Raw genomic sequence first — 23,547 nt, forward strand, 5'->3', positions numbered from 1 at the left:
TATAAACTGGCATCCAAGCTTGCTGGAAGGGCTGGGGTAACTCGGTTGTAAATCAATTTGCTGCAACCGGCGGGCGAGCCGCTCAGCTCCGCGCCCCTGCTTGCACACCAGCGGAGAGCAGAAAGCAGATGGCAGCGCATGGCAGGGCTCGGGCTGCCTGGCACTCCCCCAGGGCTGAGGGCAGGGACAGAAGTTTGCTTTCCTACGGAAAATGCAGCAACAAGGAAACGCCGGAGAATTCCCCCTGCTCCGGCACAAAGGCCATTTCCTCCAACGGTTCCCTTCTTGCTGCGTCACGGTGACAGAGGATGGGACACATTTTGCAAAAAAAATTACATTTTCTCCCTTCCCTCCGGTCCCGCTGCTGCCTGGAAGACTTCAGATCCCTCTGTGCACATCACCAGCACAGCATCGTTGGGTGGTGCCTGGCTCAGAGAGCCACGATTCGGCACCCAAAGCTCCGTCTGAGCGCACTGAGAGCATCACCCCTCCGCTACCCCCCCAACTGAATAGTGTTATCTGTCTCTTAGGCCTTGCTCATGCTGCCACCATAATATCTGAGTGCCTCCCAGCCTAGTGGACTGCTATCGTGAGGTCCCTGCTCGACCTCATGGAGTCCTCTGCTCTCCTCCCTGCCCAGGTGTCGGGGAGCACCGGCTGGGGTAGGTTTTTGTGCGTTTTCTCTGCCCAGAGCGAGGCACCTTTGGGGAAGGACTGCAGCCGTCTCTAATGCCAGGGGGATTCTGGTGGAAAGGCTTTTGGTGGAAAGGAGCTCTGCTGCTTGCTTGCTTCTTGGCAGGTTGTTCGCCTTGGGCATGCAGCTTCCGACAGGCTGCGTGTTGTTCTCGCCTCTAGCAGGGGTCTCTTCCAGGCTCAGGACGCAGCAGAAGCCGTGAACTTGCTCTTCGGTCCTCCTATGGGGTTAAGGATAAGGCTGGTGATGGGTGTTTTTGCATGGTTTAGAACTAAAGGGGTGTTTTTTTTTCTTCTCTTCCAGAGTCTCCCAGGGCTCTCCTTATCTCCCCGGGCACCGTCATGTCGTGTTTCACCCAGCTGTGGCACTCCAGCACCCCGGACTCGCCCACCAGCCCCGTCCCCGCCTCTCCAAATGAAGCCCCCATCCCCATCAGCCCCATCGTTATCACCTCCCCGGGGGACAGCAAGAGGAAAGCCAGGTCCCCCACCGACAAGCCGGGCTCTCCAAACCCAACCTCCCCGAAGCCGACCTCCCCCGTCGAATGCTCCATTTGCTTCAACACCTACGACAACACCTTCAAGACGCCCAAACTGCTCCAATGCTCCCACGTTTTCTGCCTGGAGTGCGTGGCCCGCCTGAGCAAAGGGCTGCCCCCAAACCACCCCGAGGACCAGCTCCCCTGCCCTTTCTGCCGCCAGCTGACCAGCATCCCCCTGGAAGGCGTCCCGGCTCTCGAGACCAGCAAGGAGCTCCTCGCCACGCTGCCCCCTGAGCTCCAGCAGGAGAAGGTGCTGTGGATGGAGGGGACCAAGCTGTGCTGCCGCCGGTCCTCCGACGACCCCGAGAACCCAGACTCGTGCATCTCCATCGACGTTGCCATGAGCAAGCCCGAAAGCCCCGAGGCTCCCCCGACGGGGCTGGCAGGGAGGCTGTCCCGCTGCGACATGTGCGACGACTGGAAGCGCATCGTCCTCCTCTCGGCCCTCATCATCATCCTCTTCTGCATCATCCTGTGGCCGGTGCAGTGCGCCCTGAAGACAGGGAACCTCCGCTGCTTCACCAGGACTGTGGCGATGAGCAGGCCGGAATACCTCCCCCCGAAACACACCACGGCAGCCCCAGCCGTCACGCAGATCCCTTTCCAGTAGCAGCCCAGCGAGGAGGCACTTTGGGAAGGCAGGAGCAGGGCTCGCTGCCTGACAGCATCCCTCGCCGTGCCTGCACACCCCGAGGTCTCCACGCTCGTTCCGTGGCTGCGCTTGGGTGCAGGCACCCTCTTCCAAGAGCTCTGCTGAAACCCGTGCCTGCCAAGCTGTCTCTGGCCCAGAAACGCTCTCAGGAGCTGTCAGCATCCCTCTGCCAACTCTCCACGGGAACCAGAGCCTCGAAAGCTGTCGCAAAGGTGCGGTGGGCGACGGATTCACTTCGAGGACTGCTCACCCGGAGAGGCGCAGGGGCCTTGGCTGGATACCAGATGACAGTGGGTGTAGTTCCTTCCACCTCCCTTGGGGAATAAAGGGCTGTTTCTTTTTGCAAACCGAAGGATCGACATGCTTATTCCTGCGAGGAGCTGGGTTTGGGAGAGTAAAGACATGTCAGAGTTGTGCAAGCAGGTGAGGAGTAGCCTGATCCCACAGCCTTGAAACATTTCAGTGGTGCATTGGGTGCTGGAGGTGTTAAATGCTGCCTCCTGCTGACAAAACCCATCCATCCCCGCTGCTCACCGGAGCTGTTACCACCGGGACGAGCTAAGGCACTGCTGAAATTGCGAACAGAAGAGAGTAGCATTTATTTGATTTATTTTTTTCCTCCCAGAAGGTGATTAAAAATCACTCATCCCTTACCTGGAAGGATGAACGCGCCCAGGGTGAGCTCTGCTAGGCACACCAGCACGATGCTGCCCCTCGGTGAGCTTCATTCACACCTCTCCCAGGCAAATCGTTGCCAAACTGACAGAAGCTCCAGCTTCTGACAGCTTTACCCTCCTAATCTCAAAAGGTGTCAGTATTAAGACACGGGCCAGTTGCTTACACGATATTTTTATTTAAAGCAGTGATTTTCCGACAGTGATTAACAAAGGTCTTCGTGAAGAAGGCGGCTTACAATTAAATCTTGTTTATTCAAACACATGGATGTAAGACAGGATTGTATGCAAGTACCATACGTGTATGTATTAAATTATGTTTTCTACGATGCGAGGTGTCAATTTGTAGCATTTACTCCACATTTTCCCCTCTTACTTGCAGTTGGAGGTGCCCGCTCAGCAGTGCCGGGTCTGGCACCTCTGGAAGTTCATACTTACTGCCATCGAGGTGGTGTTGTCCCAGATGCAGCTGCCCCTGTAATTCCCCGATTTAACCTGAAAAAGGAGACGCTGCCAGGGCTGCTCGTCCTTTGCTTCTTGCCAGCTGGATGAAAGACGTTTCCAGTCTCGCTTTGCAGCAAAGCTGGTTTGAAATAAAAAAAAATAAAAAAAAAAAAAAGGCCAAAGCAACGGCAGAAATAACCCAAGTCTGTCGTTATGCAAACCTGCTGCTGGGCTGCAGCTGGGATTATCTGTGCCAGCCACACGGCTGCAGAACCCCCCCAGGCACTGCAGCAGCCACCAGAGGCACTGGGCTTGAGAGGGATTCTCCCTGCCCGTTCCCCGGTGCTTGCTATCTTCACAGCACCAACTTCAGGGTGTTCCTGGAAAAAGGCAGATTTAAGGCAGAGGAGGCACTTTTTTTCCATTTTACACGGGGTGCATTGGAAAGCCCAGCAAATTGATGCTAAGCAGCAAAAGTGCTTTGCCGTGCACATCTTGGTTGGCGCTCAGTCCCACTGATGAGACCTAAGGGCAGGCGAGAGGGAAATAATATCTTCAGCTCAACAGCCTCATAAAAATCTGTCGTGGTGGCAAACTGAGCACAGAGATGTTCTCACAGCTCCGGCTATTCCTAGCAGTCTGTCGCAGCATCCTTCTGGGGACTGTCCCTCTGCACTTCCCCTCCTCACCGCCTACTGAGGAAGAAGGGCTGAAGGTCTAGCTCGCACGCAGCCGAACCTCACACTCATGCATAGTCAAAAGGAAGGATCAAAGCAAGTGGAAACAGGCCCCCAGGCAGTAACATTGGGGTTAGGAGACATCCCTGCTGTCCACACCACTCAATGCTCCGTCGCTTTCCCAAAGAGCAAGGCGCTTAGAAAGAAAGAAAGCAGAAATAAAAAGCCTTGAGAATAATCAACATTTATTAAAAGTGCAATAAAAAGAAACAGTTCTCCCATCCCTGTGACCAGGGAGCAGGAAGACCAGCCAGGAAATACAGCCAAGGTATGTCATTGTGCTTTTGTTCAACCCCTTCTGCTCAGCCAGGGGAGCCAGCACCCTGGGCACCAGTGCCTCAGCACGCAGGGGGCCGCACGTCTGCCCTCTTCCAGGCACCTAGGAGGACACCAGCATCGTCCCCACGCATGCTCCAGAGCTTCAGGCACTGGCACTCAAGCCCAAAACTCCCCAGAGAGAGCACTTTCAGTCCCTGGTGCATCCTGCAAAAAGGGGGTTCTTTGGCAGGGCTCGTTGCAGACCTCAGGGCCGGAACGGCAGGGAGCCCTGGGAGTCACAAGTCGAGATTTAATCAACAGAGCTGGAATATTCCACTCAATAACACACGTCTTCACGGCACTGGTCAAGTCACAAGCGCTCCTACAGCACCCCTACACTCCGCAGACACAGCACTTGCCTTGTGGTAGGGTTGCAAGGGGGAAAAAAAAGAGCTCATACAGCAAGGTAACGGCAGAGCTGCGTCCAACTCAGAGGGGCCCAGCTCAAGTTCAGCTCAAGTCTAGCATCCTACGCTGTGTTACTCGCTCGGGGGTGGCTAAAAGCACAGTGCACAGCCAAAGCTGCTTTCCTACTCTTCAGCACCCTTCAGTTAGGTGGGATCTCCCAGAGCTCAACGTTCAGACCCGCACCAGGGTGGAGATGCCCCCCTCCGGCCCCAGTTCTGCTCCAAAAACCGAGCTCCGTGGGCTCTCAGGCACGCGCACACCCTCCTGCTGCACGGTGGCAGCAGGGATGCCCGGGGTGCTTTGGCAGGCTTGCATAGAAAGCTAAACTGGGACAACCCAAAGGAAGCGTGAGGAGAAGAATTAGAGGCACAGACAGCCTGGGCCAGGCCGTGCTTCCTCTTCCTCACCTCCACAGGCAGCGAAGTCACTCCAGGAATTAGCCGAGAGCCACTTCTAGCTTGGAAATGATCGACCTAATGAAAACATCCGAGTGCACTAATACTTTGCTAACGCCCTAAACGGGCAACCCTGGGAAAGCTCCTAAGCAAACAGTCGTTTCCATTCCTTTAACGATTTGCGTGTAAAAAATAAGAATCTTAAATTAAAAAAAAAAAAAATTAAAACTGAGCCTTGATGCCCAACGAATGTCCAGAGGCACTTCCACATAAATATCGACCTACTGATACAGGGGAGACCGGGAGAAGATCCTTCTCGAGAATAAGTTAGGTCAAGGCATGTTCTTAAGGCGCAGACTCTGCTTGCTTCTTGCAGCCAGCTTCTGAACTCCTTGCTGAATCCAAGGTGCTAGGGGAAGGCAAAAAGGGCAAAAAACCATTGTCCGCAGTTGCAGCACGTGGAAAGGGTGGACGTAAACACCATAAATCCTGCAGGCCAAGACAAGAAGGAAGAAAGAGGGCAGGGTTTATAACCGAGGGAAGGGGATGGGGATGGCACAGAGCTGAGACACTGTCGGCGTGCAAAGTCCCTCCGACTTGTTTCCAGTGCCTGCCAGCTCCCCGAGTCCGAAAAGCAGACCTCTCCCTTGCAGTACAGGTAGCATTTTTTATTAAAACGAGCACGTTTGCCTACTGAGATCTCACCACCCCATTTCTCCCCGGCCACAGCCGCGTCTTTAGGCTCTGCCAAGCTTCATCAGAGCACGTTTGGCTTCCCTGGTGGGAACAGGGAGCTGTGCGTGTGCTGAGCTGAAGGCTGGGGTGAGAGGCGAGGTAAAGAGACGGCGGCAACACTCGGTTAACCACGGGAAGCATTCCTACCTGGGCAGCCTCCGTACAGCTCACCTCCGACTCTTTATCGCCCCGTGTTACTCATCCCTGAAACCTTGGGGCTTTTGATGTTGAGGTTCTCGTAGACGGAAGCTGATTCATCATCCACCCTGTCAGGACACAAAGCCTTGTCATGCACGGCCTGGGCTTTGGATCCTTGCCCAGGGGCAGGTGGCCGGTCGGAAGCAGGGAATGACCCAACCAAGCTCCCTTTCTCCCTCCCTGGCCCTGACACTGGTTTGGGGCCCTGTTCTCCCATCCTCTGGCTCAGCTGTCCCTCCGAGGTGTGAATCCAGCTGGGGAATAGAGCCTTGAGCCTTCCTCTGCGTGCCAGCCTTTCAAGGGTGCAACCTTCCTGCAGGATCAGTGCACACAGTTCCTGTTTTTTTTTTTTTTTTTCTTTTTTTTTTTTCCCCTATTTATTTTTTTTTATCTACATACCCAATTCTCTGGATTTTCCAAAATCTAACGGAAGGGAAGTGTCAGACTGGGTGTTAGGAAAAGGTTCTTCACTGACAGCACTGGCAGAGGGACGTGGTCATGGCCCTGAGCCCTTCAGGGTTTGAGAAGTGTTTGGACAACGCTCTCAGACACATGGTCTGATTTTTGGGTGGTCCTGTGTGGAGCCAGGATATGGATCTGATGGTCCTCGTGGCTCTCCTCCAGCTCGGGATATTCTGTTATTCTCTAAAAGGGACACTACAAAGCAGATCTGAGCACCTCTAGAGCCAATCTGACACCCAGAACCCAACTCAGGGGATGCCTGGAGCTGGCAGGACCGGCCCTTTGGAGCTCCTTAACTCCATCCCTCACACTCCTCCCTGCCATCGTTTACGCAGAGCTCCAGTTTCAAAGCCAAACGCTTGAAGCAGGACCCAGAGGACTCCTCTTTCCTTTCCAAAGCCTGTGCAGAACTCCAAGACAGGAGGCGGGTGGGCTGCTCGCAGCATGCTGACAGCGTGGTGGGATCACCTGCTTATTTTGAGGCACTGCCATCTGCCAGCCAGGAACAGGCTGGCAAGGGGTGGGTACTGGGGACTACGCTGCAGCTATTCTCCTGCTGCTACGGGATTTTTTAGACCCAGCAGAGACATCCAGCTTACACAGACTGGGCCCGTGGTGAAGGAGGCTGCCCCTTGGCTCGGCCTTTTTCCATAGGAGAGTAGCCGATATTCAAGTAGTCTCGCTCTTTCCTTTTATTCCTCTGGAAGAGAAAGCAGAGACATTAAAACCCCAGTCAGAGCTGAGGCAGAAGAAAAGCCCTACAGCATCCCAAAGCCAGCAGGGAGCAGTGGGTGCGGGTTTATATCCACGTGCTCAAAGCAGGATTTTGGTCCCAGTCCGAAGGTGGCAGGGGAAGCGGTCGCGGTGCCTGGCGTGCACCACAATTTGCCCCTGGATTTCCAACCCAGCTGAACAGGACTCACCTGTTCTTCTTCCAACCTCTTCTGCTCAGCCTCAATGAACTGCTGGACTGCCATGTAAACGAACTTGTACTGTGCCTCCGTCTGCACCATGCCCGAGCGCTGCCTGCGTACCATCTGGATAGTTTTGGGGATGTCGATATCGCAGTCCAAGCCTGCTCGAGGTGAGAGAGGGAGGTTTGAGGGAGCGGCAATGGGGTTGAAAAAATTATTCATGCTTGTGTGGTTTAAGAAATAGGCTCCTAATGGCCCCTGGAGCAGACCCAGAGCTGCCCAAGGAGAGTGCTGCAATAGCGCTGGGGCTTCAGGTAAGGGTGGCAGCCCTCCCATCCAGAAGGGTTTGGGGGACTCCTCTCCAAAAGGGCTTCTGGAGTTACATGCCAATAAGAGAGGGCTGCCCAGGAAACCTTGAAATGCTGGCCCCATTTATGCCAAAAAGAAAATTCTCCCAAAAGAATGGCCCATGCGCACACCCACTACTTGGGGCTGGGGCACAGCTCAGTGCTGCAGGGATGGAGCAACATTTTTTGGCTCACAGGCTACAAAAGCCCCTCTCACCTCACATGCAGACCCGTCCTGTGTCCAAAACGAGTAAAACCCACTGCTGGGAGATTGTGGACCCGCTGCTTGCACAAGAGCAGGGTTATCCCCTAAGAGGGCAGGGTCAGGCAAACAGTGGAAGCCACGAGGTGTGCACGGGGCCGTACCTTGCCTGTGGATAATATCCACCAGAATGTCTATCACAATGATGGTGCCTGTGCGTCCTATTCCAGCACTGGAGAGAGAAAAGGAAAAACGACTGCAGGAGGAGCCTTTGCCCCGTTGATCGTCGCAGCTCCCACAGTCAGCCCCATCCCTGGTCCATCCCAGATGGATTTGGAATAGCTGCTAGAAAACCAGCCTGGGCAAAAGCTGAGCTTTTCAGGCCACCAGGGTCTAGCAGGCTGCATTGGAGCTAGCAACTTCAGAGCACGAACCCACCACCAGTTTGTGTGATAACCCAGCTGTGAGTAATGAAAGGAAAAGACACGAGGTTCCCCTTCCCCACGGCACCGCCCCGCTGGCTCGTACCTGCAGTGCACTATGATCGGCCCCGTGTCAGGAATGCTTCGCTGTGCCCGGTTCACTTGGTCCAGAAAGCTGAGAACCCCTCCCGGCTCGTTGGGCACCCCGTGGTCCGGCCAGCTGAAATACTGATAGTGCTTCACCACCCGGGGACGCTCGTCCTGCGGGGAGCAGAGACCCACCGCCTGGTCAGGACACCCCTTCCTTCCCTTCTGCTTAACAAAACCGGGGCAAAACAGCCCAGAACTTCAGCACTGGGTAAAAATCCCCGGGATCTCTCAGCTCCAGGCCTTTCAAACAGCGTGGGGACAGCAGCAGGGGACTCACCCTGTCCGTGCGCGCGATCTCCAGCTCCCGCAGGTAGTAGCCCTGGGCCTCACGCTCGCTCACGTTGCGCACGCAGATGCAGCCGTACTCCTTGGCGCAGCCCTTGTCTGGCCAGTAGCGGAAACATTTGTTCTGCAGCAAGGTGGGAGAGATGCTCGTTAGTGGGGAGCTGGGGAGGGACCCCCGAACGCCTCGCCGGGGATGCTGCTGCGCTCCGTGAGCAGCCCCGGGGTGAAGGTTTAAGGGGAACCACACGTTTCCTCGAGCTGTGCTGGGAAGGGGCAGTCCTAGAAGTGTTGCTTCATGGAATTCCTCTCCCCTTTTGCAAGAGCAGAGCTGTCCCAGCAGGGCTTGAAAGGCAACTTTCCTCCCTTACACAGCCTGTGACTCCCTCCCCTGCAAGGTCCCCATCATTACAGGCAGGGACCTGCAGCTGTCCAGGCAGGATAACGCACTCAGGTCGACCACCCAAGATTATTTCATTACTGATTCCGCTTCACGTGCTCACACAAGCCCCTGCTAAGCACCCAGCCTGGCTCTGCACCACCCTTTCAGCTCTGAAGGCCTGGCTTTGAGACTACTCCCTGCATCCAGCCTCACAGGCTGGCACGCGACGTAGGTGACGTTCAGGCTTGGTGGCGGTGCTCACCCTGCCCCGCTCCACTTCCTTGGTTGTCATCACGATGACGTGGCTGTTCTCTTGGTACACCATGGTCCAGAAGTCGTTCACGGTGGTCTGCAGGCAGCCCTGGGTGGCTATGTAGATCTTGCAGTGCTCCGAGTTCCTTCCATCCTCAGGGATGCTCTGAGGAGCAAAGGGGAAGGGGGAAGAAAAGCCAACGAGACCAGAGTGAGGGATTGAGAATAGTTTAGCAGCAAAGCCAGCACACCTTGCCGGGCAGGATTTCTGAGCTAGGTGATTCTCCTCCACTCACTGCCCTTGTGGACAGGAGCCGCTCCCATCACCAGCTTCAGCAGAAGCTGATGTCCCCAACAAATGGTGCCAGCTCGCCACCAGGGGCTTTGTACTGAGCTGTAAGACATTTCTGAGCATGCACTCAAGCCACCTGGCAGCTGCAGAAGCTGGCTGGGATGAAGCGACCATGAAGGTTTCCCTAAGGCTGGTGCTAAAATGCCTCGGTGCTGCTGGAAATACACCTCCGGGCAGCTCTTCGCTTTCAGGTGACAATTATAATTTGACCTCAGAGATAATGGCCAGCGACAGAGTCTGGGTCAGTCCCCTGGGACCTCCTGAGCAGGTAAGGAAAGGAGGGGATCGAGATCAACTCTTGGATGAGGGCAAATAGGACTTGGTAGAACGGTGAGATCCCTTGGGGATACGGCAGAAAAAGACCCTGGGGATGAAGATGGCTCCTGACAAGCTGCTCCCTCCAGATTTACACCAGTACTGCATCCCCACACCAGCAGTGGGGTGAAGACAGCCCCCCCGTGCTGCCCTCCCCTCCCCAGGTACCTTGATGTAGTTGGCGTTGATGTAGTCTGACCCAGGCACGCTCTCGTCCACGTCTCGGAGCGCGACCCGCGTGGTGTCGACTGGAGGAGAAGAGCCCGGAGTGAGCAGGGAAAGCAGCAGCCTCCAGCATCTCTTTTGGAGATTCTGGCTCTGTGTGACTTTTGGAGCTACACTCGAGCTCCATGAAACAAGCTTGGGCTCCCAGCACCAAGTGGATAGCGGTGCACTGATTTCCCAAGCAAAAGGGTAACAAAGGGGATGGAGAAGGCCACGAGCTACCCAGACCACTCCCATGGGACACAGCACACCTCTGTCCAGCTCAGCCATGATCAGAAAGCTCTGCTGGGTTAACTAGCCCCGGAGAAGGCTTCAGGGAGAAAAGAAAAAAAAAAACAAGCCTATATTCAGCGACTCCTTACAGGGAAGGATGTTCTTGTAGCGATTCTTCGCCTTGTTCTCGGGTCGCTGTCCCTCCTTCCTGGGGTAGAGGAGCTTGCACTCCTGCTGCTGCAGCATCTGTGGGGCAAATCACACAAAATAAACTGTTCTGGGTAGAAAAAGGGCTCGGAGGTTCTCTCGGATAACTGCTTGGCTTCCCAATGCTACAAAGAGCAGAGCGCTGGCAGGAGAGGGCAGGGAGCCAGGGTGCAGCCTGGTGGGGGAGTTAATAGGGGGAGAAGGCACAGACCTCTGCAGGATGAGGAAGGAGAAACTGCCTCAGACATAGAAAAGACAAGGAAAAAAAAGGACCAGGAAGCAACTCAGTTAAACACAGAAAAAGGGGAAAGGAGCAACAGCACCACAAAAAGCTGTTCATTGGGGAACCACAGCACTGCCATGCAGGGATGATATTCTTCACTCGTAGGTACTACCAGTGGGACAGAGCACAGCAGCATCCCATACCTCAAACTCTTCCCAGAAGCCCTGCTTGGCCTTCTCGCTGTGATCTGCCATTTTGTTCAGCTCCTTCACCCTGTTCTCGATGTTGGCCGCATTGATGCGGGTGGCATTGAATGGCTGAAAGACAGACGGAGACGGAAAAGAAATCAAGGTAAAGAACAGGAAGACAGATCTCGTCCCTTGAAAAATCAGTTCCTGAATCCCAGGGGGGTTCAGGCAGGAGCTGAGTCCGTCCCTGAGATCTTTGTGGCAGTGGAGAGCCCGGACAAGAGGGACAAGTGGCCAGCAGAAGGTGCTGGGGCAGACACGTGCACTCACCCAGGAGCTTGCACAAGCTCCAAACCAACACCTACGTGCTACAGCAGCTGTTACCTGCTTGAGATGAACCACGGCTCCAGATTTCTCCACCATGGGGTTCTTCTTATAGTGCTCCACCAGGTCCGTGAGCGTGTCAAACCTCTCTCCTCCTCCCACGTCGTACTTCCCATCTGGCTGCAGGAGGGCGACAGAAGCACGGTGAGACTCGAAGGCGCCGGGTCACCCACCCGGGGGAGGACAGCACATGGCCCACCTGGTAGTGGATCATCACGTGGGTGACGTGGGGTTTCCTGTCCCCCGTCTCCATCTTGTCCTCGTTTGTCAGCACTGACAGCACGAAGTCTCCTGGTTTGCTCTGGCTCTCCCGCACCAGAAAGCTGCCTGGCTTCCCCTTCTCCGTCAGAAGTTTCTCTGCCTCCTTGCCAGTCAGGTGCCCGTGGTACCACCTGGAGAGCAGCGTTAGAGAGGAAAGTCAGCTCAGGAAGGTGCAAGAGCCTTGCCTCTAGGCGAGAGCTGCACCAGCTGCTTGGGAAGATGCTGGTGGGACACCGCCTCTGTGCTCCTGGTCTGGCTGCTCGCCTCCCTGGCATCACCAGACGGAGTGATTTTAGAAGTGACGTCCCTCTAATGCTTCACAATGTCACATTGGTATCTTGGCCTGAGGCTGGAAGAGGCAGGATTTTGCTCAGCCCTCCAGCCAAACATGAGATGGCATCAGGAGGTCGAACCACCACGGACAGTGAGCATCAGGGATCCATCCTCACCTAGGGATTTGTGGTGGAGCAGTAAGAAACATGATTCTGGCAGTTCTTACTGGAAGGTAGCTATGTTTTTCTTTATTTTTTTTTAATATTGAAGACAAATAGAATGCTTGGAGCCAGTAGGCTGAACCAAACAGACAGCACAGCCAATGCTGACACGGGGCAAGAGGCTTTGATGCAGTTTGGGAACAATTTTTGCACAGGTTCTCCTTGCTGTGGTCAGTGCCATCACCTCCCAGGATGAAGTTGACAGAGCAGCAGTCAGTGACGCTGAGCCTTTCAAATCCCCCTCCCAGCCATGCCAAGCCTGGCTGGGAAGACCTTTAAAGAGCAAAATCCCTTCCTGCAGGCCTGAGGTCTGCACAAGAGCAGGATGGAGCAGCGCTGAGGTGGCTCAGTACTGCTTATGGCGCTGCTGCTGTTCAGGGCCACGTCTCGGAAATGCTACGATCCTGACGCATCCCGCTATATTCTGACACCACCGTCATTTCTTATATTTAGAGGACTTGGAGCCTTTTCCCTCTCCTCTCCCCGGTGCTGTTGGATGTGTGGTCTGGAGCACAGACCTTTCTGGAGCTCCTTTGCCAAGCCAGCCTCTTCTTGGCGGCAGAGCAGGGGGAAACCCAGCCGAAGGGGCTTTCCACTTCTCCGCAGCTTCTTCTAACGTGAGTGGCTGCCCGGCTGCTGCCCACTGGGATTTGGGACTAGCAGCAAAACCCCATGAGCTGGAGGGGATTCCCAGTGCCCCGGCTCTCATCAGAGAGCATAACTCACCTCTCCGAGGTGGGGTCCTGGCAGTTGAGGGGGTATTTCAGCTCGATGACGTTGCTGTTCTTCTCCCGCAGCAGCCCCTGCTGCTCGGTGTAGTACTGCACCAGCTCCGCAAGGGTGGCAAACTTCTCCCCTCCGTACAGGTCATAGTAATCCCCCGTGTTCTGGATCTTAATGTGTGTCACCTCATCGTTCCTCCTGTGGATGGATGGCAAACAAGGCTGTAAGGGGGGCAGAATGGAAACCAGGAGGAATGCCTGGCTTCCAGTTGCACCGTGAGCTCCCTGCTCACGCGGGTGCTGCTACAGGTACGGGAGCACCTCGGCCCTGTTTTCAGCCAAGGTTTTTCAGCCAAGGATGGCCTCAGCACCTCCAAAACTCCCAGCCTGATCTCCTTCCCAGCCAGCCTGTAGAGAAGAGGTGAAAAATTCATGCCCTGCCTTCCCCTCTGCTTCCTGCACCACTTATCCTCTCGGCCAGATGAGGCTGCCACCTTGCTCTGTTTACAACAAACCATATTCTACATAAGGGAGCGCTTGCTGTCATCTAAATAGCTCTAAAAAAACAAGAGACAGAAAAAAAAATCACCCATACTTGGCCTGGTATTCAGAAACCCTACAAACTACAGAAAGGGTTAATGTTTCCTCTCTCCAGTGATGCCCCTCAGGGAATATGGGGAGGTCTGGGGAGTGCCTTTATCAGCCTCCCCCCTCCAAAGGCCACCCCAACCTTCCTGAGAAGCAGGGTAATTGCATTTTAAATGCAATCAGCAGCAGTCCCCCCCCAGCCCAGCAGCTAGGGCTGGAAGCCCGTGGCTTGATGGACGAGCCGGGTCAGGGAGATTTGTAAATCTGGGCAAATTTCTCATTTTCTTTACCGTGCCGAGCTGCTCCCAGCCTCTCTCAATTTGTTGCCAAAGCAACCACGACGGCGAGATGCAGGAGACCCGAGGTGGTGCGAGCAGCCTATCAGGTCGGCCAGAAAAGCCGTTTCATGAAGTGTGAAATTAGAAATGCTACGGCGGTCTGTGCACAAGGTTAAATGGGAGAACGAGCTCTCCCAGCTGCGGTACCGCTCCCCATTTCTGCAGCAGAGGGCACGGCCCCACGCAGGGCAGGCAGCACAGCAGCAGCCCAGGTTTCTGGACGCCAACCCCAGCTCCACAAAACCACCTCATGCTCCGTTTCCTCGGTCTGCAGGTGCCAAAAGGCCAGGCAGCAGAGGACAGGAGGCTCACAGAGCTGTGGGGCTGCAGGATAGTGAGCGAAGGGCACACCTGTGATGGTACAGCAGCCCTGACAGTGACAGGAGGGTCATCGAATCCTTAGGATGCACTCAGGTAGCCCAAAGCTGTGGCTGCCTTTAGGTACCTCCTGCCAGGGATTCTGCAACTTCCACCTGCCTCAAGGGTTTTAATAGCCACCAATTTTGCCTTTTGAGGGGCTTATTTGTTGTGGGGCCAAGCAGATTAAACACTGACTGCCCACTGAGATGTCCTAGAGCATGAGAGACGAGAGGAGGCCAAGGTGGAGCTGGGCAATGGGGTTTCTGTGTGCCGAGCCTCCCAGAGCCCACAGAAGCATTGGCAGCCCCTCGTACCATCCTCTGGGACTGCCTTTTGCAGAGACACGGCCTCAGGCCAGCAGCACTCGTAGCCACATTCGAGGCACAGTGTCACGAGGTCCTTCCCAAAACGCTGCCCTGACAGATGGCCCCAACCCCATGCGCTCCATCCCAGCTGCTAGCGAGGACCTCATCAGCGTGTAACCCCTAATTGCGCTTAGTGCTCACGCAGCTCTTCTTGGATGCTTCGTTTGGCTCGGGTTGGGCATCGAGGTGACTTCCAATTAGCACCACCCCAGGGGAGATGACCAGCCGAGCGTGAACACAGACTGCATCCACAGTGCTACCATCACCCCGCAGCGGGGCAAAACCAGCAAGGGGCTGACAAACGGGGCCTGAGCTGTGAAAAATTGGCATCTGGGTCTCGACCAGGCACTCTGCCCCTGGTGGCAAGGTTTTGGAGACTGGCCCGAGCCATGTACAAGACGGGAAGCACCGCATGAGACACGGTTATCTCGTCCTGGCCCATCTGCTGAGCTCGGCCTAGCACCTCGCTTCAACCACCGCATCGTCGCAGCCTCCAGAGCTTGGCAGCGTTTGCATCTAGGGCACGAGCAGAGCTCACCAGATGGAAACGAGAACTGGCAGGGAAATTGAGAAGCCACAGGAGGAGCTGGCACATGGCTTCGGCCAGCAGCCGGGCCTGGATGAAGCTGTGCTCGTGCCTCTTGGCCTGAGGCTCCCCAGTTCCCCGCGTCCCAGCCCCATCGCAGACCGACAAAGGCTCGGTTCACAGAGCCACCCCCACGGCCTTCGAGCACTTGGGGGATGAAAAGCAGGGGAATAATCAGGGTCATTCATCCCACCAGCCCCCAAGGTCAGGCTAAGCACAAAGGGCATTCATCGGCTCCCCTCTCCCTCCTTTTCTTCTCGCAGACCTCGCGTCACCTCTGCAGCCCCAAACGGGGCAGCACTGGGCTCCGCACCAGCAGTATCCACGATGCTGTGCCCTCAGCGTGCTGAATGGTGAAAGAAAGCACAAAAAAGACACCCGAGCACCCAGCTGCCTTGTGCTGGAGGGCTCGGCTGCTCCGAACAGCTTTGTACAAGGATGTTATGCTGTTTGGTCACAGCCACCAACATCTTGGGCGGCTTCAGAGGCAAGCAAGAGCTGCCTCTGTCCCCTGCGAAGCTTCTGTGTGCTATCAGAGTGGACTGCCATCCTCTCCAGGCTTTCAGCAGAGAGTTGTGTTAGTCCTAGAGAAGCAGGGAATCGAGCAGTTGCATCTTCACCTTCACTATGCAACAGGCAATTCGCAACCCAGAGAGAAAAAGAGAGGAGCTCGTGCACAATCTCCCAGCAAGTCATAGAAAAACTGGAAGCTGAGACTCCCTTGCCAGTCCCACGCTGCCCACAAGATGCCCATCCTCGCTTCAGCACCTTACTTCAGCCTTGCTTCACCCCTCTGGCATGTCCTCAGCAAAGGAAACATGTTCCAGCCCCATCCCAGCTCTGCTCTGTGCCATCTTCAATGCAGGAACTCAAGTGCATGTTAGTATTCAGGAGCGAGTTGGCACCACATGCGGGATAATTTGGAAAAAATAATTCACTGCCACTCAACGCTATGAGCTCTAAAATGAAAACTGTTTCCCAAACCCATCCAATGTGCAATTTAAATACAAAATGAGAACATTTGTTGAATTGCTGCCTTTAGTTTACAATAAGCAGCAGAGTGGTTATTCCTGTCACAGTGCAAATAAGACCCGTTTTTCACGAACAGCACAACTCCTCCCTAGATATCCAGGAGTTTCCTGATCCAAAATATTCCAACTTGAGAATTTGAGTCTAACGTTTTCAGTCCACACTGCATTGACCACCAGTGCAGATGCAGTCTGCTCTTCTTTATAATGAAGTACAGTCAAGGACTTGGAAAAAAAACAAAAAAAAAAAAAACAAACAAAAAACCAACCCTACCAAATAGACCTTTTTTTTAATCACTGAAGGCAGAACCACCTCAAACATGAGAAATACATTTCTCTGCATCCCAAGGAGTCTTCTTCAGTCATGTGCTTTTCCTGCCTGCGTCAGACAGAAGACCTAGAGCTTCACAGCACACGTGTATGACCCCTCTGATAAGATGCAAAAAGCAGCCCAGAAAAAAAAAAACAAACTGAACGATCTGCTTCCAGATAAATCCCAGCCACTCCAAGACAGGAGGAAAGGCTCGATGTAGCTGTCAGAGGAGAAGATACTTTCTTAAGAGAAGAGAGGCCTTGTGATGAAAGCACTAGGCTAAGACACGATGATCTAGTGCTGTCGAGTACCTCCTGAGCAAGGACTTTCAAAGTAAGCCAGGATCCGTCATCTCTTTCCCAGCTGTACCACAAAGACCAGCGCTTCCTTTCGCTGGTTGGCCTAGCTTGGAAAAAGCAGAATCAGTCCTATCTCTCCCTAAATATTTGCACAGCCTCACAGGGCCTAAATCGGGTTGGTAGGTGCTGTTAGGACGAGACACAAAGACAAGAAGAGAGCCTCTCGCAAGCCTCCTTCCATTTTTCTCCAGACTCAGCCTTCTTCCTCTGCTGCATCTGGATTGCCTGCAGGCAGCGACTCAACCAACGCAACCTGCCTGTGGTATTGATTTAGTCCTTTTTGTGGAGCACATACTCAATAGGACAAAAAAATCTTCCTTCATTGCATGTCTTAACCTGTGCCCACAGTGCGTTTGTACATGTCTTTTAGGAAAAAAAGGAGAAAAAAAAAGAACAAAACCCAGTCCATTTAAATGTCAGAATGCTCGGTGGAAGTGTTAATAGGGAAGCTGCTCTGGGAGAGCACAGCTCTAACACGATTTCCTTACCAGAAGCACACTTTGCACTGCATCCCATGAGCGAGCATGGGAACTGTTCCCATAAAACCCGACCCAGTGACCAAGTGAGCAGCATCTCCTCGAGATGGTTCCTAAATGTCCTGGCATCCTCATCTCTGTTGTGCCCACAGGCCAAGCACCACTCGGGCAAACTTTCAGGATGCCTTCTCCTTTTGTTCAAGTTCCTTACCCAGCCTTGGCCAGGTCTGTAAGAAGCTGCAGAAGCAGTGGAAATATCTGGGCTTCTGCAAACACACCTTGGCACATCCAGGTGTGCACTGCAGTGCTGGAGATATGGAGCATTTCTCCTCCAAAATCAGGAAAAATCACAAAAATCTGGATACCTATTCAGAGGCCCAGCCCCATGCAGGCTCAGGAGCTGAGGCTTCCCTGGCATCACTACCCACATCCTCACTCAGCACAGGTTTTGTGAGTCCCCAAGGGACAGCACGAAGCGTTGGGGTGCTGGCAACCTCTGCAGGAGCCAACCCCTGCCACAAGAAGCATCTCCCCCAGCCAGCGATGTGTTGATACAGAGCTGTCTGATTTTCTGGGCTTAGGCAGCACTGAAATACCTCCAGAAAGCAGAGCTGCAGCGGCTGCACGGAACAAAACGAGACAGCTTGCATGTAGGCACAGCGCTTAGTACCGCTGCCGTACTCAGGATGACTTCTCCATCATCTCCACCTCCAGCCCAAGCTGCCAGAGCACTTCCCCCCCCCTACTGATGCGCTCCACATGTTTGCAAGGAAAAAAAAAACAAAAAAAAAAAACAAAGCCTTAAGAGCACCAGCTGCTGTAATGGAAAAGGCTGAAAGGGTACAAAGGGCTAAAGAAAGGAAGGAGAATTAGACACGGAACTTCACGGAAACCTCCTCGTAACTTCTGCAGTGCTATTCCCCAGCTCCTCTTCTGGATACGCACCAGCACACGGGTCAGCTGGTGGGTGGTCTGCTCAGCCAACGCTCCAGCGCCTGCTTTCTTTGCAGTCCACGGCCTCTCTCATTAAGCTGCCTTTCCCCTCGCTGGCTCTCAGAAACCCTTGGAGGAGCTGGAAGGAGGGCGAGAGAAGAGGAAGAGGTTTTGCTTGCTCCCCTAAGAGCACTCTCACCCACCAACACATCTATTTTAGGTGTTGTTTCAAAAATATCTGTATTATTCCTTTGTAAGCCTTTCATTTTTCTTTTGGAAAGAATATATATGCATTGCCCTGTCCAGATGCAATTCTAGGTGAGAATAACACCACACTGTCCCACCTGTATGTGTATAATGTAACAGAGAAAGGCTCTCCAGCTTTCTGAGCCCTTAAATCTGCTCACTGTGTACTCTATCGGATGCTTTTGGGAATTAGAGCTGCAACACCTCTGCAGGCGTCTTGGGGCCATCGATTTCAGTGAGACAAGAGCACGTTGCTCAGATGAAGTATAAGCAAAATCAATCCCTAACCTGGACGACGGGACAACCCCTGCCTCAAGTGTCAGGCCAGAGTGATGGCACGAGCCGGGGAGGGGTTTACTCGTAGGTAAAAGCAGTCGCTGAACATAAATTCTTTCCTCGTCTTCAATTCACGATGCCTCTAAGCTTTGTGTCACGTTTCACGTGCCTTCCTGGAAACACCGTACGTGTCACGGCTTTGGGTTACTGAGAACTGTGAGAACTGGTCAGACTTTCCACCAGGGTACAGCACGAGTGGGCTGGGGCGCAGTGGTTCGGTGGCACGGCGCTAGGGCACGCCGTGCTGCTCTGCCCCGTGCTCTTCACGATTGAAGGGCAGTAGCTCTGCGGTTTTTACGACCGAAATGATGCTGTCGTTAAATATTTTCTGCCACACAAGGATCGCCCAGTGGTAGGAAGTGGCCCAGCCCCCCCGAAAACCTGCTGCAGCGAGGGGTAAAGAGATAAAAGCACCAATAACGCTGCTCTGGGGCTCCCCGGGGGAGGCAGCGGGCTGGGACAGGGGGAAGGTGACAAACCACAGCAGCAGCAACGTGCATGGTCTTCTCCTGAGTCACGGGACGGGGCTGAGGGACAGAAACTCTGCCAAGCCGTGGCGTGACTCCCCGGCAGAAGGCACCAGCACAGCAACGCAGGCGTGGGCACGACTCGCCCGGCAGAGCGATTGACTCTGCTAATTCGGGGTAATTAGGCTGCTGGCCGGGTATCTGCCCACGTCACGACACCGCTGCACAGGCAAAACCTGCGTCTGCCTGCACGTCGCCCGGCTGAGCGGGCGCTGTCGGGACTCACTGCATGGCCAGGCATCGCCCTGACTCAGAACACGACACCAGAAGAGCTCACGTGAAGCCAGCCCCCTGCTTCACCCGTATTCCCTCGCTGCTGCTGCTGCTGGCTCGAGGCAGCTCTCCGTGACCGAGTTTATTTCCCATACTAATTACGCAGTTTCCTGTCTCTCTCATTAGCTCGCCGCCGCCTCTGATTGCAAGCTCAGGGGCGAGCCAGCGGGGTCGGATCCCACCCCTGGCAGCACCCCACAATAGCTGGGCTGGGTCCTGCCCGCTGGGATGCTCCATACCCCGATGGCTGGAGAGGAGAGAAGTGGCTGGGTGCATTCCCCTGGCTAAAAAAAAAAGGCAGCACGGAAAAAATAAGGCAGCTGCAAACTCGCAGCAAGCTAAGAAATAACTGCACCTAGCAGACAGGGCAGGTTCTAGTCCAGAGATGACTGCAAGGGGGGAAATAAACTTGAAGAGGGGGAAATAACTTGAAGGGGGGAGAAAGGAAAGCAAGAGATGCTCCGTCCCTTTCGTCATTTGCACAGTCTCTGCACACAGCGTGGCGGGAGGATGCATAAACTCACTGGGGTTTGCTAAACAAAACGAGGGTTGTTTAAATTAAACAGAAGCCACCAAAAAAGAAAAAAAAAGGAGAGGTCTGGCTACAAGTGCCTGGAGGAACCTCTGCAGAGCTCTTTCCCTGCGAGGCCCCAGCTGGATGGAAAGAGCTCGGCCACAACCTCCTCCTCCTCTCATCTTGGGGACGTGCTGGGTCAGTGCTGCTCCTGTCCCCCCTGCCAGCTCTACCTGCTCATCGCCTGCACCAAGGCCATCAGCAGAGCTGCAGCTCTCCCTTTCCAAGAGCTTTGCTCCTACGGGACACCAGAGCAAGGTGCACAGCCCTGGAAACACTGCACCATGCGGTCCCGCTCCCTTATGGGGTCTGCACCTGATGATTCATTCCTGCTGGGACCGAAGATGCTCTTCCCAGAAATTTAAGCACGTTGCCTTCCCTCCTCTGGCATTGAAGGCCCCAAAAGCACACGCAGCAATCTGCTACCAGCTGCTTACCTGACAGAGAGGGTGAAATCCCCGGGGTTGCTCTTGCTGGGCCGAGCCAGAAAGCTGCCATGGACGCCCCTGGTCAGGAGCAGCTTCTCTGCCTCGATGCCGCTGATGTTGGGATGAAACCACCTGCAGAGGGACAACGGGATGTGAGCTACGTGAGTAGCAGCCCATGGGGCAGATGCCATCCTCCTGCCTGCAGTGCTGGCACCGTCCCTCCACCCACCAGCTCCCCGTGGCAGCTGCCCCCCAAAAAAAACCCCAACTCATGTGTCACAGCGCAGGAAACCTCAGATATCCCCCAGGAGAGACCTCTTTGCTCTGCCCTCCTCTTCCTCGGAGCAGGAGCCCCGCAAGCTTTCTGTAGTGCCCCTCTATAGGAAGCCACCAGATGGTTTTTGACTTTTTTTTTTTGGGTCTGGGTCTGATCCCAGCTGGCTGGGCTCAAATCAATTTGCTGGCAGATGGGCTGACCCCAGGAAAAGTCCTGCATCTCCCCGAGGGCACTCGAGGCATTTCTTTAAGGGCTGCCGGGTGGGTTTTACAGCAGAGGACCTGCAAAAAGAAAAGCTCCACCATCAAGAGCACTGAGTTTTTCAGTCTCCTAAGCAAGAGCACAGCCTCAGCCCTTCAGTCTCCGTGCTAAAATCCCCTTACAAAGAGGGGATGCCCTGGCTGGGGAGAAGAAAGGGGTTCCACTGAGACCCCATCAAGACAGAAAGCCGTGCTCCGGACTGCAACACGAGGCAGGGACAAGCCCTGACACTACAAAAGGGATTTTAATTGCTGGAGCAAACCCAGCGACTTGGTTGCATCTCATCCAAGGCAGCTTCGCCTCTCCAGCTCATGACGAAGCAGCTGCTCCTCAACCCCTCAACAGCTGGAGTCGAACCTGTGGTGACACAATCACCTTTCCCGTGAGCACAGAGGAAAAAAAATGACCCAAACCGTGCCGCCGCTGTGCCAAAAAAGCACAATTCTCTGCAAGGGACCAGCGCAAAGCCCAGGGAAGGAGGCTTTTTGCACGGGGCTGGAAAGCATTAGTGCACGGACGTAATGGGATGGCCTAGGAAAGAGGCAGCTGACCCGCAGGGAAAAGATGTTTCATTTATATTGCACGCTGCTTGAAGGCAGTCTTTGTGCTTTCAGTGTCATCAAACCAGCGACTGCCCTCGCTTGTGATGCTATCAGCCTCGATCAAGTTCTCTTGATGGAATCACAAGAGCTGGTGTTTCCCCACGGCTTTAAGGCGTGATAAATATGCAGAGCGGCTTAATGATTTCCCATGTGGCACCAGCTTCGTGGCTCGATTTTTCGGAAGCCACCGAGAATCCACTGCCTAAATGCCAGGCTCTTTTGAGTAATCTCACGACCCACACACGGGCTGATAGCTGCTCAGCTCGGAAATTCTCTCCTGCTTTCGCTCCGGCACCCGTTTCCACGTGGCACCGCTGCGATGTTCCTCCTGAGCAAAGAGGAGGAGAGGAGCCCTGGCTGATACTGCCTTCTGGGCAGTGCCAGCTGCAAGAAAATTAAGCTGCAGTGGCTCTGAGCCCTCTTCGGAGAGCAGGATGAGAGCGCACGAGTTCCTGCACAGGCGGATGGGTCGGCGGCACCACCTCTCAGCCCAGCGGCTCGAAACCGCAGCGCTGAATTTTCCAAGCAAAGCGAAACGCGGCCCTCGAGAGAAGCATCTCTGGAAATTGTGAGTAAGCTAGCTTCTTGTACACAGCTGTCCCGGGGCTCGGAGCAGCTGACACGCCGTCCCCACAAAGGGTTTGTGACTTGGTCTCGGTTGCTGCAGGGAAATGCGCAGCCCAGCATCTCGCCGAGCGCCTGCCTGGGGAAATACACCCCAAGACTGGATCTACAAACATAAGCGCGCTCGTCAGAGTGTGTTTGTCTCCCAGATACACAGAGAAAAGGTCGAGAAATGTCACGGCCTCCTCCACAATTTGGGATTTCCTCCCTCACACCACAACCCAAACAGTTTTGATGAAAGATCCTTGAGTTCTGGAGGAAGGCGGCGCCGTTCGGAAAGGGCCACGCAAGCAGATGGCAAGCAGGGCTCCCGGCGCTTCCGAGCCTCGTGTTCCCGACATCACCAGTGACACCCTTTTACAAACCCACCCTGCACAGGGCCGGCACTTAACTGCTCTGCAAAACTGCTGCTGGCACGGGAACGGAGCCTCTAATGGAGCTTAATGGAGCTCGGGGACACGGCGGAGTTGCCGAAAGCGAGGCAGAACGGCAAAAATAACAGCGCAGCGCGGCAGGAAAAAGCCAAGACAACATCGTGGGTAAAGCTGTAGGAGGAGAGCCCTGGCAGGCACGTACTGGCAGCCAAAAGTGTGCTCTAGGGCTGAAAATATCTGGGTTGGTGTGACAGCAGTGCCAGAGGGGTGCTCAGCGCTCAAGGGTTGCCACCATGGGAACCACGCACACCTACACATCGTCCCCATCCCCTTATCACTCACGGATCCCAATGAGGGGGCCAGGACCTCGTGGCTGCCTCCCAAAACAGAAGGATGGGTGTTTGGGGAGGGAGGAAGGTTACCCATCACCTTTGGGGGCAGATCAGGGGGCCTGTCGGCTTTGATGTGCTCTTGGTGCCACCGAATAGAAACCTAACTGCTGAACGCCTTTTCTCTCCATCACTCCCACTGCTTGGACAGGGACCAAAGCACACAAGCACACACAGGCCGCTTGTTATTTAGCTCGCAAGAAGCACAAACAATGGGCTGGGGAGAAAATCTCCGCAGCCCTCGCAAGCAGGAGAAGGCAGGGAGGCAGCTTCCAAATCCCGAAGCAAAACAGAGAGGAGGAGGAACAAAAAATGGGGAAAACAAACCTCCGTAAACATCAGTTTGTACCTCTCCCCTGGCTCTGCAGAAGAAAGAAAACCTGGGGAAAGGGATGGTTTCAAACTCAGGGTCGTCTCCATTTGGGAATCCCAGCTCTGAAATCCATCACTTTCTCCCCGGAGGCTTTTCTGCCTGGATTACATGGAAATTAGCAAAA

General features: G+C 54.5%; 2 protein-coding genes across 4 annotated transcripts in view; one reads left to right on the forward strand and one right to left on the reverse strand.

Annotated features, from left to right (window-relative positions):
• Nucleotides 1-610: 610 nt before the first annotated feature.
• RNF223 (ring finger protein 223) lies at nucleotides 611-1,845 on the forward strand. Its single transcript, XM_032201685.1, has 2 exons — nucleotides 611-662; nucleotides 998-1,845. The coding sequence occupies exons 1-2, from the start codon at nucleotides 611-613 to the stop codon at nucleotides 1,843-1,845; spliced, it is 900 nt and encodes a 299-aa protein (XP_032057576.1).
• Nucleotides 1,846-3,908: 2,063 nt separating this feature from the next.
• LOC116497573 (tyrosine-protein phosphatase non-receptor type 11-like) overlaps nucleotides 3,909-23,547 on the reverse strand; it is a 37,634-nt gene continuing 17,995 nt past the window's right edge. For 2 of the 3 annotated variants that reach the window (XM_032201399.1, XM_032201401.1), the window contains exons 2-16: nucleotides 20,533-20,655; nucleotides 12,798-12,992; nucleotides 11,516-11,708; nucleotides 11,317-11,436; nucleotides 10,948-11,061; nucleotides 10,464-10,560; nucleotides 10,045-10,124; nucleotides 9,220-9,375; nucleotides 8,571-8,702; nucleotides 8,250-8,404; nucleotides 7,886-7,953; nucleotides 7,182-7,333; nucleotides 6,858-6,958; nucleotides 5,746-5,864; nucleotides 3,909-5,352 (exon numbers count right to left, since the gene is read on the reverse strand). In XM_032201399.1, the coding sequence (XP_032057290.1) occupies nucleotides 5,780-5,864; nucleotides 6,858-6,958; nucleotides 7,182-7,333; nucleotides 7,886-7,953; nucleotides 8,250-8,404; nucleotides 8,571-8,702; nucleotides 9,220-9,375; nucleotides 10,045-10,124; nucleotides 10,464-10,560; nucleotides 10,948-11,061; nucleotides 11,317-11,436; nucleotides 11,516-11,708; nucleotides 12,798-12,992; nucleotides 20,533-20,655 (1,771 nt within the window). In that variant the 3' untranslated portion in view covers nucleotides 3,909-5,352; nucleotides 5,746-5,779. The remainder of the gene's footprint in view (nucleotides 5,353-5,745; nucleotides 5,865-6,857; nucleotides 6,959-7,181; nucleotides 7,334-7,885; nucleotides 7,954-8,249; nucleotides 8,405-8,570; nucleotides 8,703-9,219; nucleotides 9,376-10,044; nucleotides 10,125-10,463; nucleotides 10,561-10,947; nucleotides 11,062-11,316; nucleotides 11,437-11,515; nucleotides 11,709-12,797; nucleotides 12,993-20,532; nucleotides 20,656-23,547) is intronic. The other variant, XM_032201400.1, reaches the window with a different exon arrangement.

This window comes from Aythya fuligula, chromosome 21 (genome assembly GCF_009819795.1).
Source record: "Aythya fuligula isolate bAytFul2 chromosome 21, bAytFul2.pri, whole genome shotgun sequence".
NCBI classification, from domain to species: Eukaryota; Metazoa; Chordata; class Aves; order Anseriformes; family Anatidae; genus Aythya; species Aythya fuligula.

Excerpts from the sequence above, each read along its gene's own strand:
- RNF223 (XM_032201685.1), top strand. The coding sequence starts at position 611 with ATGGAGTCCTCTGCTCTCCTCCCTGCCCAGGTGTCGGGGAGCACCGGC. Across the intron at positions 663-997 it reads GTCGGGGAGCACCGGCTGGG|AGTCTCCCAGGGCTCTCCTT; the intron begins GTAGGTTTTTGT and ends CTTCTCTTCCAG.